This window comes from Octodon degus, unplaced genomic scaffold (assembly GCF_000260255.1).
Source record: "Octodon degus isolate 3935 unplaced genomic scaffold, OctDeg1.0 scaffold00074, whole genome shotgun sequence".
Lineage (NCBI taxonomy): Eukaryota > Metazoa > Chordata > Mammalia > Rodentia > Octodontidae > Octodon > Octodon degus.
This window is the reverse complement of record NW_004524650.1, coordinates 12,972,561-12,986,149: the sequence shown is the minus strand read 5'-3', so window position 1 is coordinate 12,986,149 and position 13,589 is coordinate 12,972,561. Positions and strand designations below refer to the sequence as shown.

At 39.5% G+C, this 13,589-nt stretch overlaps 1 protein-coding gene across 3 annotated transcripts; it reads left to right on the top strand.

Annotated features, from left to right (window-relative positions):
- Window positions 1-238: 238 nt before the first annotated feature.
- LOC101568578 (guanylate-binding protein 6-like) lies at window positions 239-13,576 on the top strand. Of its 3 annotated transcripts, none has more exons than XM_023720322.1 (10): window positions 239-428; window positions 1,145-1,272; window positions 3,639-3,748; window positions 3,950-4,165; window positions 5,793-6,025; window positions 6,816-7,096; window positions 8,584-8,796; window positions 9,694-9,796; window positions 10,133-10,326; window positions 13,221-13,576. In XM_023720322.1, exons 1-10 carry the CDS (start codon window positions 239-241, stop codon window positions 13,413-13,415), a joined length of 1,863 nt encoding a protein of 620 aa, XP_023576090.1. In that variant the 3' UTR covers window positions 13,416-13,576. The 3 variants fall into 3 exon arrangements, with proteins under 3 accessions (XP_023576090.1, XP_012371141.1, XP_023576091.1); XM_012515687.2 differs by having other exon boundaries at window positions 256-428; window positions 3,950-4,146; window positions 5,780-6,025; XM_023720323.1 differs by lacking the exon at window positions 5,793-6,025 and having other exon boundaries at window positions 256-428; window positions 3,950-4,146.
- Window positions 13,577-13,589: the final 13 nt, after the last annotated feature.

Sequence of the window (13,589 nt, the reverse complement as noted above, 5' to 3'; positions counted from 1 at the left end):
ATTATTATTGAAGTAAACTTTGGAGATATTAATACTGTATGCTTAATCCAAATCATCATTAAAGACTTGGCAGAATGATGAGGAAGCCGTCTGCATCTGCTGACGTTAGATTCATGTTCTCCCATAGACAGTGCAGAAGCCTTGTCTGCCCTGACTTTGTTGGTGCTCTGGTACATTTGACATAAAACTTTTTAACTTTATTTCTAATTAGAGAGTTTTTCTAGGTTGGAACATTGCTATGGTGCCTGCAGTAAAAATGGAGGCCCCTATTTGTCTGGTGGAAAACATCAATGAAGTGATGACAGTGAACAAGGAAGCCATAGAGATTCTTGAGAAGATTTCTCAGCCGGTGGTGGTGGTGGCCATTGTCGGACTGTACCGTACGGGGAAGTCCTACCTGATGAACCGCCTCGCTGGACGGAACTGTGGTGGGTGTTATCATGGGGGTCGGAAACTGGCTCCATCTCAGCTTCTTTCTTCTTGTTCCAAGGCAGCACAAGGGAGAGCCCAACTCTTGTCAGTAAAGCAACTTATTCCAATTCTCACCAGCAAATCTTTAATTTGCTCTCATTCATTTCCATATTCTTTATTGTCTTTGAACAAAATCTCTTCTTCCAATGCTCAAAATTATTCTCAATCACTGATACCGATGCTTCTCTTCATCTATATTTTGCTTCATGTAGGAAATATTCTCATTAATACATAGAGATCTTTGGGCATTTGTCTAAAAATCCTTCATTGAGCTTCATATTCCATTGTGATAACCAACCTTTGCTTTTGTTTTGCTTTTCTGTTTAATACAAATGTATGATTCCAATTTCCATGTCCTGCTTCTCTTCTTTTCTGATCTCTGCTCAGTTTGCTCCTCTGTGACTCAGCCTAACCCTTCTTTCCCAATGCTCTTGTTGCAGTTGGCAGTGAGCTCAGTTTTGTCTGATTCATGGATGCTTATGCCTTGAGCCCTTGCATATCTTCATTGCCATGTTTAATACTCCTTGCTACTTGGTAGAGAAATCACTTTTGGAGATAGTGAAGAAGCAACACCTTGTCTGCTGAGGTACTTCTCCTCCAGAAGCCTGAGGTCAAAGTCTCTATGCTGCTGTGTAAACTCTGATGTCTCCATTGTTTCTCTTTTTACCTTCAGGCTTCCAGCTGGGATCTACTATTCAGTCTAAAACCAAGGGCATCTGGATGTGGTGTATGCCCCACCCCATCAATCCAGATCACACCCTGGTCCTTCTGGACACTGAGGGTCTGGGCGATGTGGAAAAGGTGAGGCAGAGAGAGCCAGACATGTGCTTTTTTTTTCTTTATTTGTACATTTATTAAGCAAACAATAATACTAAGGATACAATAGTAACATGCTACATTGAACCACAGTTTAACCAAAACACAGACGTGTTCTTTTGACCCTGTAGTTTCTCCCTTTTCCTAATTCTTTATGATTTAACCATTGTAGTCTTTTTGTGAAATCAGAAACTGAACAACAGTGAAAGATGTAAACCTCATTCTGTTTAATCGCATTTCTAGATAAAATTGGATATCATGTTCCTTTAGGTAAAATATTTTTTTAATTACTTGACATTGGTGTTAGTAATTTGATTCAGTTTAAGTGAAGCTTATTGAGCAGATAAGTCCTAGACTTATGAGTTTAGTAGTATAGATATTACTGAACAGAACAAAGGCTCTGCTCCACCAGGGCCTTCAAGTCCAATTAGGAAACCTCAGGTCTTTCTCAACTTGTGTACAGGGAAAAAAAGCAAGTTGGAGAGAGCAAGGTGCTGCCTGTGCGGTGGCTGGCCCCTGTGCATTCTCTCAGGAGAAATGTGGCTGGAGCTGCCCTTTGAATTATCTTTTGTTGGGTATGGTGTGCTGGGTCTTTGGTGGTGATTGATCGCTTTAATTGGCCTTGGAAGCCTTCTCAGGAAGAGCACTTACATGTGGCACTCTTGTGCATCAGCATTGCTGAGAGTTAGGGAGTGAGTTTGACCATCCTGGGAGGTGATGAAAACATACACCATGCTTCACAGTGTGCAGTGGGGCATGAGGAGGCCTTTGAAGGAAAGATGGTGAGGAGTGAGCCCTGTCCCGATGTCTGATTAAGGGCTTCTTATTCATATTCTGAGCTACCAAGTATAATGCATATTTGGTGTTCAGGGTCTCACTACACAGGTCAGACTTGTAGTGATGCTTCTGTTTTCAGCCTCCCAAGCACTGGGATTGCAGTCATGTGCCACCACACCCAGTCTTAATCACCTTCTCAGCACACCCTGGGAGTGGGGGTGGCACAGTATGCCAGGGATCAAACCCTGGCCACTGTGCTCTGCCTAAACAGACACTTTCGTGCACTGAGCTATCTGGCTGGCCCTTCCTTCTTTTTTATGATAGTGCAAATATTCTCCATGGTTGAATAGATATTACCTTTAGTCACTTATTTACTGATTGTTATTTATAGTTTTCCAACATGTGTCTATTATGAATAAAGCTGCAATTAAGATGGAAGTGAAATTATTATTTTTAACACATTTTCTTTGTAACTATAAATAGAATGAGATTGCGGGATTATACGATTCTTGTATTTTTAATCTTTTAAGGAAACTTCATAATATGTTTTCCTAACTGCTGCACCAGTTGATATTTCAACTCATAGTTACAAGGATGTTCTGTTTTTTTCAATCCTTGTTTAAGCTTGTTATCTTCTGTCTTTATGATGACAGCCATTCTACCACGTGCCAATTTCTTTCTTCTATGCTTTTAGTGCTATTTCCCTGATAATTATAGACTAGGAACACCTTTTTCTTTTGTGGTACTGGGGATTGTACTGAGGACACTGCCCTTGCCAGGCAAGTGCTTATTCTACTGAGCTATCTCCTGGGCCCTTATGAATATATATGTATTATATATACATATACATTTACATGATGTATATGTATACTCAAATTTGTTGTTGTTAGTTTTCAATTGGGTTATTTGATTGGTTTTGCTATAGAGTTGTAGGCATTTCTGAATTATTTTTGATATTAACCCTTATAAAATACATACATTATAAGCATTTATTTCCTATAGCTATCTTTTCATATAGTTCAGTTTTTGCTATCAGAAATCATTTTAGTTGATGGTTTCCACCTCTCTGCTTTTCTCTTCCTGAGCTTTGGGTGTCATGTTAAATATAATATATTACCAAGCAAAGCTACATTAATTCGACCCAGTATCAAGAAGCTTTTCACATAGATTTCCTCTCATTGATAAATTGGTTCAGATATTTTCTGTACCCTAATCAGAGTCCAATATGATCATTTCTTGCCTTTGACCTATAACTAATAAATATGTTTTGAATAAAAAATACAGCATCCATCTGTCAATATCTTTCTGAGAACCTGACACAGTACTAGTGTTTCTTTAGGTTCATTTATTTCATCTGAGAGGAAAATTTTATAAAGATTAAAATTCATTTGTAGGGTGAAAAAATTGTGATCCTGAGAACCATTATTGCTTTCATGTTATTTGCCCTTATGTCTGTGTTCTTTGCATACTGAGTACCTGAGCTGAAATCCTAAATGAAAGAATTTTATGTCTAATGTCTGAATGAAATTCCAAAGAAGAGACTCCTCAGTTCCTTGCTCCCCTGTACTTTCTAGGGTGACCCTAAGAATGACTCCTGGATCTTTGCCCTGGCCATCCTTCTGAGCAGCACCTTTGTCTACAACAGCATGGGCACCATCAACCACCAGGCCCTGGAGCAGCTGCAGTATCCTTTCAGGACTGGAGCCACTGCATGTCAGTGGCTTCTGAGGAGATGAATATTGAGTCAGTTTTTCTTACTCTGTCACGGGCTTGCTCTTGGTGGAGTAGAGGGGATGTAGGCAATAAGAACTTTGCTATGATAATTTTTATTAAGGAAATATGGGGATTTCAAGTAGTAATTTCCTTTTCCTTAGCTAAGTCCTAGTTATGTGACAGAGCTCACAGAACTGATCAAGGCAAAGTCTTCCTCAAATTCAGATGGAGTACAAGATTGTACAGAGTTTGTGAGCTTTTTTCCAGACTTCATCTGGGCTGTGCGGGATTTCAATCTTCAGCTACAATGCAATGATAATTTCATCACAGCAGATCAGTATTTGGAGAAAGCCTTGAAGCTGATTTCAGGTATGCAAACAAAGACTGTGTGGGAGTTTCTGTAGGGTGGGTGTGCTGATGGTGCTTCATTTCTGGGGACCTCTTTATATTTGACACTGGCTGGAGGTCTACATGACCCTATGACTGGGTCATAGGTCGGAAGCCCAAAGAAAGGAAGAAAACAACATATATAAGAACACAGCACACAGTGAAATTGTTCCATTTCACTTTGTTCCTTACACATTTGTCTTTAGAATGCAGAATACAGTGGTTGATTAAATATGTCTAAAGTAGAGGCATTTTCTATCCTATCTAAACATCTTCTTTTCTCTGTTTAGGAGAACAATTGATCACAGAATTGTTGTACATGCTCATCTTACTGTGTGTCTGTGTTTTGTACTGGTGCTATTCTTTTCTAGGTGGACTAATAATGATATTTAACTTCCTAACACTGAAGACATAAAGTATCTGTATACCCTAAATAAACTAAAGAAGCATTCTTTTCATGTTTTGCTTTTTCAATATTTAGATAATTACTGTGGCAACCACTGTACTTTGTATAGACAATACAGATTTCTTTTAATTCTGACATGGCATGTTTATTCATCCTGCCATTTCAAAATAAATTATATGAATAAAGGTATATGTCGTATGTAGATTGTTGACATGTTTATCCAAAGAGATCTTGTGAGAATGTCAGTTTGGATTTACTTATTAATGCTTTCAGTTTTGTAATATATTCTTCCTCAATACATTCACTGACTAATTGGAAAAAAATCATTTCAAATATAGTTGTTTATTTTAAAGATTTGATAGAATAGTGGCGATTATTTTAAAAGGATATTTTTATCTTTGAAGAATTTTGATAGAGATATCCAATACTACGTAAAGGAGATTTTAAAGTCTTTCTTTGATGTCTACAACGTGATATAGGATACATGTAGACACTATAGGAATTACTCTGATGCAGCAGATCACACGTCCATCATCTCGTGTAGCTATTCTTGTGATCATACAACTAAATTTGACTTATGTGAGTAATCTTTAACCGAATAGCTTCACTAACTCCAGCCTGTTTTCTATTAGATTTCTAGACTTACACATCCTATACATCTGCTACCTAGTGTCCTCCAACCTACACTTTTCTCATTTCTTGCACACTCCTGGCAATCACTTTTATTTTCTATCACTGTACATTTAGAATTTTACATGGAATATTTTTGGCATCAAAATGATTTTTTTAACTAGTCATAGTAGCATTTTTAATATGGCTATAATTATTCCATTATTGCCTACTAGTCTGTCTTCTTACTTTTGGTTCTTCAGCTTAATTTCAACAAGGGAATGAGTTGACTCCAAATAGATATATATTTGACCTTTTCTTCAATAAGTAAACACCAAACAAACAACTGCCCTCTACTTGCTGCCATATTCAGTTCTGGGGATATCAGCAAAACTTTTGGTCTTTACTGGAGTAAGATGTGACTCCAAATATCACGTCAGTAATATCATCGATACAACTTCGATGTGCAAGTGATTATTAACTATTTATGATAAAGGCACTGTTTTAGGTAGAACCCTGTGAGATATGGCAACTCCAGGGAAAACTCTTCACTGTCCAATTCTGAGTCTATGCCCACTGTCTTGTTTTCTAATTTCTTAGATGATAAACTCAGTGCACAAGCATCTAATAGTACCAGGGAGTGCATCCGGAAGTTCTTTCCAAAGCGGAAGTGCTTTGTCTTTGGCTGGCCAACAAATAACAACAGTCTCCTGGCCAATATTGAGAATGTCCGAGAGGACCAATTGAATCCTAAATTCCTGGAACAAACCAAGACTTTCTGCTCTTATGTCCTCACCCATGAAAAGAGCAAGACTCTCAGAGAGGGAATTGTGGTCACTGGGAATCGTGAGTCTTCTTTATACATTTCTGTGCAAGGGAATGCATGTGGAATATATTATATAGAGTGTTTGCATTGTTTTGTACAATTATAACTATGATATGCATATACGCATGCTTTATAAAAATGTGCATAACTTATTCTCATCTTACTGAAGTTTACAAATTCCTCTCGAAACTCTACAGTTTGTTGGAGGTATGTGTGGGTTCTACATCTCTGAAAAATCAATTCCATATTAATAATAGAAATCACTTATTTTGCCAGAAAACATATAGTTTTCTCAAGGAAGTCTTACATGCAAATTCTTTGCAAAAAGTGTGGAAAGTGTGTTTTGAAAGTTTGAAGCAGTTCAAATATAGATATTGCCCTCTAAGTACCTGAAAATCCAGAAACCCCGAGAACTAGTAGCAGATATAGTATCTCGTCTTATTAGCACATATATAATACATTTTCCTTTAAATTTGAAAAGGAAATTATGTTTTCCAGGTATACTTTAGAATATTACATGAAACTAGTTACTGATATTAAGGTTTTTGTTTAACTGTGATCGGGAGAACTGAATAAATGAATGTGTTAGTAGAAATGTGAATGTAATTATAAAAGGAAGTAGTTATTTAATTATGCTTGTGCATGAGTGTGAGCATACCTGTGCTTGTGTGTGAGAGAGAGAAAGAAAGATAGAGAAAGAGAGAGAGAGAGAGAGAGAGAGAGAGAGAGATTAGAATGATAGTCTCAGAAATTTAAATTCCTTTTAGTTATGACTTTCCTATTTATCTCCCAAATTCCTGGCTCATTCAGGGTTGGGGGCTCTGGTGGAGAGCTACGTGAAGGCCATCAATAGTGGGGCGGTGCCCTGCTTGGAGAACACGGTGATCACTCTGGCTCAGCGTTGGAATGCAGCAGCCGTGGAGAAGGCAGCCGCTCACTACAGCGAGCAGATGGCCCAGCGATTGCAGCTCCCCACAGACACGCTCCAGGAGCTGCTGGATGTGCACGCGGCCTGCGAGAAGAAGGCCATTGCGGTCTTCATGGAGAACTCCTTCAAGGATGAAGATGGGAAATTCCAGAAGAAGTTGGTGGTACTGAGTCTTACTTTCTCTGTCTTTATTATCACATGTTTGTGGTACACAATGATTTTATTCCACGTGGTTTCTGGTATTGTGTCTCATCCAATACATTCCTTAGCCTTTCCATTGAAGAGGGAAGCCCAGAAGTTGCTACATTCAACTCATGGCTTTTCTCTTATCCAAGGACAAAACAGTTTGGATTCTGATTGGGTGGAGTCTCTAAACCTACATGTTCTTCCTCCACCCTAAATCTCAGTCCTATTATGTAGCATTTTCTCAAGGTGACTGAAGCATGACCAGTATAGATGCCCCCTTAATACCTGGAGTGGGTTCTGAGAAGTGCTTCTTAAGACTGCAGACCTGCCCAGAGCTTTCTGGAATCATCCCTGAGGTGTTCACATTTTCAGTGCACACTTGCCCATTCCTAGCAACTAAATTCCTCTTACCACACACTAATTATGCACTGTTGTTCATCCCATGCTGCTCTTTGTTGTGTACTTGCTCTTTGTTATATCCTTCAACAAATAACCATGGATTGCATATACTAGGAGGGGGATGAGTTAGAGACCATACTCATAAGTGAAATAGATCAGACTCACATGTATAAACATCTTATTGTCTCCATAGTGCAAGAAACTGAAAGAGTAAACAAAAATCCCAAAAATATAACAGAAATATGAAAGGGAAAGGAACTGCTCAAAAGGAAAGAAGAGCTGAGATGGTAAAAGGAGAAAAGAAAGAAGGAAGAAAAAATATATATAAAGATAATTGTACTACTAAATTCTATTGGTTTTATGAAAGGAACAGTTAATGCTTATTTTTTAAATCCATTGCACATGCCTATATCTGGTAGCCTGAAAAACTACTTTGAAGATAACAATAAACAATACAGCAACCATTGCTGATTCCCCATCATCTTATTTTAAAATCCTGCTATTTTAAGTTTTATGCTCTTTAAAATAAAGATGTGTCCTGTACATGGACCAATTACCCACAGTGAAGGTAAACATTATATGTCATAAGCATGAACTGAGAACAATAATAACAAAGATGGGGGCATGTCTTCTATAGATAGAGGGAGGGCTGTCGGTGGGAGGAGAAGGGGAGTAGAAAGGATCTGGGGTGTGTCATATGCATGTACTTTTTCTCTGAGATGAATGTAAACTTTGTGTACTGCAAATATGTGCTCATGAAATAGAATTAAATGATAAACCTTAGAGATGGTAGCACACAGTCCCTTGAGGATCCAGAGATCCAGGAAGCTTTCAAAAGTTTCTCATGGATTTGCAGAGAGAGTTAGGGGTTTTCAATAAATCAAATTTATGAATCCTCATTCTTCCCTCAGCTTACTTCAATAGAATACTTTTCTTATGAGAAACAGGTTGATGCTCCTACAAAGTTCTCTGTAACTTTGCTCTCTGTCTCTCTCTCTCTCTGAGGACATCTTGATCCAGCTTGAAGTCATCCTTCTGGGACATCTCTGTATTTTTGTATTGTAGGAAACAATAGAGAAAGAGAAGCAGGATTTCTTACTAAAGAATGAAGAGGAATCTCATCAATACTGCCAGAAAGAACTGACTTTGCTTTCAAAAGCCTTAATGGAAAGCATTTCAGCAGGAAGATTCTGTGCTCCTGGGGGGCACAAGCGCTACATGGAAATGAGGAAAAAGATTGAGGAGGACTATTGCCAAGTGCCCAGGAAGGGAGTCAAGGTGAGGTGCAGGGAGCCTGGGAAGTCCAGAGAGGAACATCAGGGGGCTTTCAGAATCAGTTGGGAGCAACAAGAAAACAGGTTACATGAAATCTTTTTCTTCTTTCTCCCAGAGTAGGGGTCAAACTAGGGCTTCCTGTGTGTGCTCTACTAGGAGGCTATGCCCTGGAAATCACTTTAGTCTTTAGTACTGCTTATCTGCTATAGACAACATTCTGGAAGGTAGAAATTTTAATTCCCTAAGAAATAGTAGGGAGTTCAAAAAATCGGGAGGAACAGAAAAAAGTATCCATTTCTTCATCCAACAAGATGACTTGCAGTGTGCTAAGTGTGGGTGCTTTCCCAGGTCCACTCTGTTTGCTCTCCAGGCTGGCAATTTGCAACCTGAGTGATATGACTTACCAGCCTATGAGAATGTGCCAGATAGGTGGTGTGAAGGAACATGAAGAACAGTTAGTGCTTATGCACTTAATGATAAACTCTTATGTAGCCATTTAATCTAGCTTGAAGTGAAATAACCTTTTATTGTGAACATTTTTATTTTTTAATTAAGAGGCCATGACATATATAAAATTTTCTCCTAAATATAAAACTAGGAGGAGGAAGAGAGAGCTACAGGTTATATGATTGGAAGAAAAATACATTAAATCACCAGGTGGTAGTTTACACAATTGCACATAATTCTGACTGTCTGAACCCTAGAGCAGTGGCAGGAAGGAGCCCTAAGTGAAGGGTGCAGGGAGCGAGATGGGCAGTGGGAGACATGGAGGCTCTCTGGTGACAGTTAGAAGCTTGATCACTTTGTAGAGAGCCACTACATGCAAAATGATGTGCATATATGTATTTTGCAGAACTGTTGTCTCCGTGGTAATTCATTTGCTCTTTCTTGGTTTCAAAGGCAAGAGAGGTACTCCAAAAGTTCCTGCACTCCCAGGCAGCAACAGAGGACTCTATCCTGCAGTCAGATAAAGAGCTTACTAAGAGGGACAGGGCGATCGCAGGTAAATGCACAAGACATAGCTTCCCAGTGTGCTTAGATTCCCACAATGATTCTGGCAGACCCAACTAGAACCCTTCCCCAAATGCCTAGAATTTTTTCTTCTGCACTGTGTGCATGCTGATGAATGTGAAAAAATAGAAGGGAGTTGTAGTCTTATGTCACATAGAAGGGCAGTGCATTTTCCATCATGTTGTGAAATACATTCTGCACAGCATGGACCCATATGAACTCTGTGACTTCCCTGTGGTGTCCTTCAGATTCGTTTTGGTCTCCGAGCTCAGGAAAATAGAATTAGTTTTTACTTTTTTTCTTCCCTTTTTTAATTTCCCTGATACAGCGGGGAAGGCAAAGAAGGAGGCAGCTGAGATGGAACAAAAAATTTCAGCAGCAAGAATACAGGAGGAAAAGCAAAAGCAAGAAGCTCTACAAAGGACACACAGGGAAAACATGGAGCAACTGGAAAAGAAGCTAATTTCAGAGAGAGAAAACCTCCTCAAAGAGCAGAAAATGATGTTGGAACAACAAATGAAGGTGCGTATGCTTTGCTCAGCACTGCCTTATGTCCAGGTACCTGTGCCTGAAGGTGAAGTTGAAATTCCACTCATGGAAGGAGGGAGCCTCACCATGTGGTGTCTCTAATTTCATGAATGTCTGGATCTTTGGCTTTTTTAGGGCTTAAACATAATTTCCTTGAGTTTTGTCCAGATGTAGAATCTAGAGAGTTCATATCAACTTGGCTTCTATAGTTCCTTTGATTATATTATATTATATTATAGTTCCTTTGATTTGATTATATTATATTATATAGTTCCTTATTATATTATATTCCTGGAGAATATAAATAGCATTTATATTGCTGTTTTGGGTTTTTATGGAATGATCCCATGAGGGCCAAAATAACTACATTTTCCAACCATCTTTAGCTAACATCAGTAACAATTGTACTGCATTACCAAGACCAATATTGGGCTGGTGAGATAGCTCAGCGGACTAAACACCTGCTTAGGTAAGCGCAGGGACTGGGGTTCACTCCCTGTCACCACGTGTCACACTGGCTAACCCCCAGGCATACTTGGACACTGAGATCTGGTGTGCTTGTGCACAGCTGTAATGTCAGCAGTGGGGAGGCTATAAAGAGGAGAATCAGTATGCTCTCAAGCTGCTTAGCAAGACCCTGTGACAAATACATAAACCAAAAACAAAACAAGACCAATATTGTGATAGCCTCTACTATCATGCAAAGTCCCTGAGGTAGATTCTGTTGTAACTCAAAAATTAAATGACAATGAGGCAAGTCCAAAAGTTAAAGAAGCGCTTTATTTTAGCAGGTACCCTGCGGAGGCAGTCTCTATGCAAGAGTGCAAAGAGAAGCTCAGAGTACAACCTAGGATCTGTTTTTAAGCTCCAAAACTGCCAGTAAGGGGTGGGATTAAGATAACAAGCTAGGTACAGAAGCAAATGGCATTGGTTAGCAGGAGGTGACTTTAAAAAGGAATTGGAGGGATTGGCTATGGTCCTCTTAGGTTCATATTGCTTGGGAACGTCTGGGGCCAGAGCACATCTGGTATTTTTCTACAATTAGTTATCTTCCTGGTCCGATGTGCACAGGAACTAGGTTATGGAGAGGACAAGGTTATAAATCAACTATAAGTACAAGGGGTGAAGCTAGAAAAACAAGGCCGTGGATTAATTATTAGCACAAAGGATAGAGTTGGAGTCCTAATGGCTGCTTACAGACCAAATGGCTTTAACAAGGTTGTAAATTAACTATCAGCACAAAGGATAAAATTCAGGAAGACATGGCAGCTGCTGAGACTAAATAGGGTTAGGGGTTTGAGGAAGTTCTAGGAATTTAAGGGTGGGGGCGAGGGCTCACAGCAAGGCTTACAGGAACAGAAGTTTTGGGAGCTAGGCACATTTTGCAGCAGCTGACTTGGTTCACTAAGACAGTGCATATAGAACAGGATGGCGGTGCTTTGGTCAGGTTATACCAGATTTATGCTACCATAAAAGTAACATAAATATAGGCTTCAAAGCAGAACGCACTGACAGCTTCTGTCTGTGAACTTACCTGTCACTTCCTTAAGCACTATTCCCTTTCCTGTCTCTGGGACAAACACCCACGACCCAGAGCTCCTAGGAGGAGGCTTTGTTTTGGCTATGGATTCAGTCCATAGCTGGCCCGCTCAGGGGCCTGGGGAAATAGCCACACACAGAGGCCTGGGGAAGGAACAGCGCTCAGCTTCAGCAGCCAGGGAGGGGAAGCAGTGTGGCCCACCTTGGGCCAGGCCCTGCCTCCTTGATGGCATATCTAGCTATGAATACAAGAAATGTACGAACTGATGAGTGCAGCACCCCAGTGAGACAATCTCCTTCCACACACATGAACCTTTGGGGGTATTTCAATAAGCCACAAAACTTTGTGTGGGTACCCTGAGGGTATTAGTTCATGACCTTAGAGGAATTCTGTCCTTGTCCATCTGGAAGTTGTATAACAAATTCCTAGATCAGCTGACAATTCTCCACCCTCAGGATATCATTACCTTGGTACTTAAGAGGGCCTGAGAATCACACTACAGATATATCCTTTGGCTGTTATGGGTCACTCAGAATAGGAACCAGATCAGCCAGATTGGAATTTGGAAAGCAGTTTATTACTGAGCTCAGGGCCCCCCAGTCTGCTCTCACCCAGGAGAGGACCAAAAGGAGGCAGCCCAGGAAGCAGGAAGGGGTTTTAAACCCTGGAACCACATTGAGTTTGATAAGCAAATTCACTGAATGACCACTTTCAGTTTGGTAAACAAACTCATTGTCTGACACAAAATAATGCTTTCAGAGTGATTGAGACCACAACTCAAACTACATTTCTGGGGCTTTTGTTTTAGTTTCTGGTTAATTTGCACCTGAGTACCTGCTGGCAGCCTTGCATAGCCCTGAGGTTACAAGAAGTTAAAGCCTATTTAATTTCCTTTTGAAGTCATCTCTGTAAGCTAACTTTGGTAACAGGAATTGGTGAGGGTTATAGGAATTTTATCTTAGCAAAGAGCAAGAAACAGCCACTAGTTACTAAACAACTTAGAACCATGGTGAGTATATATTTACAACAGAAAGCACAAGATTTACATTTATAACCTAAAACGTGAGTTAACTCATTACATTGGCAAGAGCACAACTCTTCTCATACTTGAGCACAGGGGAGCTGAGTGTTGAATGAATATTAGTAAAACTAAACAGTGCTTCCTTCTTACAACATCTGATTCAATTCAGATAGTATTGTTTGTTGCTTTCTTATTTTGTGATAATTGCAAAAGCATTTGTTCATGTAATATAAATTCAGTTTGACAATCTTTAAACAAAACGTTGCTCTCAAAATAACAGTATTACGAAAATGTACTTCCCTGTCAACTTTTATTCATTTCTTTTAGATTCAAATGGAGTACTTAAAAGAAGGATTTAAGAAGAAGTCTGAAGAAATGAACGACGTGGTAAAGAGTATGAACAATCAACTCCAAGCTGTGGAACGTGATAATAACTCCTTTATTACAGGAGCCTTGAATAGCGTGGGTGAAGGGATAGCTACAGTATTGGGTGCGCCTGGCAAGCTTTGGGAATGCTCTTAAAGGCATTGGCTCACTTTTTAAGTAGCTTTGCTCTTCTTTTAAGAAAATCATAGATTATGGATATAGGTGTTGGTCTCTTCTGGGGCACATGCTTTGCATTTTCATTCAGCAAAATTTTAAGTATAAGAGTTGCATAGTGCTGTTCACCTGTGTCTGGACCATAGAAGAAGAAAT

What these genes read in the sequence shown, in the direction of transcription:
- LOC101568578 (XM_023720322.1), top strand. Translation starts at nt 239, where the DNA reads ATGGTGCCTGCAGTAAAAATGGAGGCCCCTATTTGTCTGGTGGAAAAC. An exon ending in CCTCGCTGGACGGAACTGTG is followed by an intron (nt 429 to 1,144) that starts GTGGGTGTTATC and finishes TTTTACCTTCAG; the next exon opens with GCTTCCAGCTGGGATCTACT. An exon ending in GTCTGGGCGATGTGGAAAAG is followed by an intron (nt 1,273 to 3,638) that starts GTGAGGCAGAGA and finishes TGTACTTTCTAG; the next exon opens with GGTGACCCTAAGAATGACTC.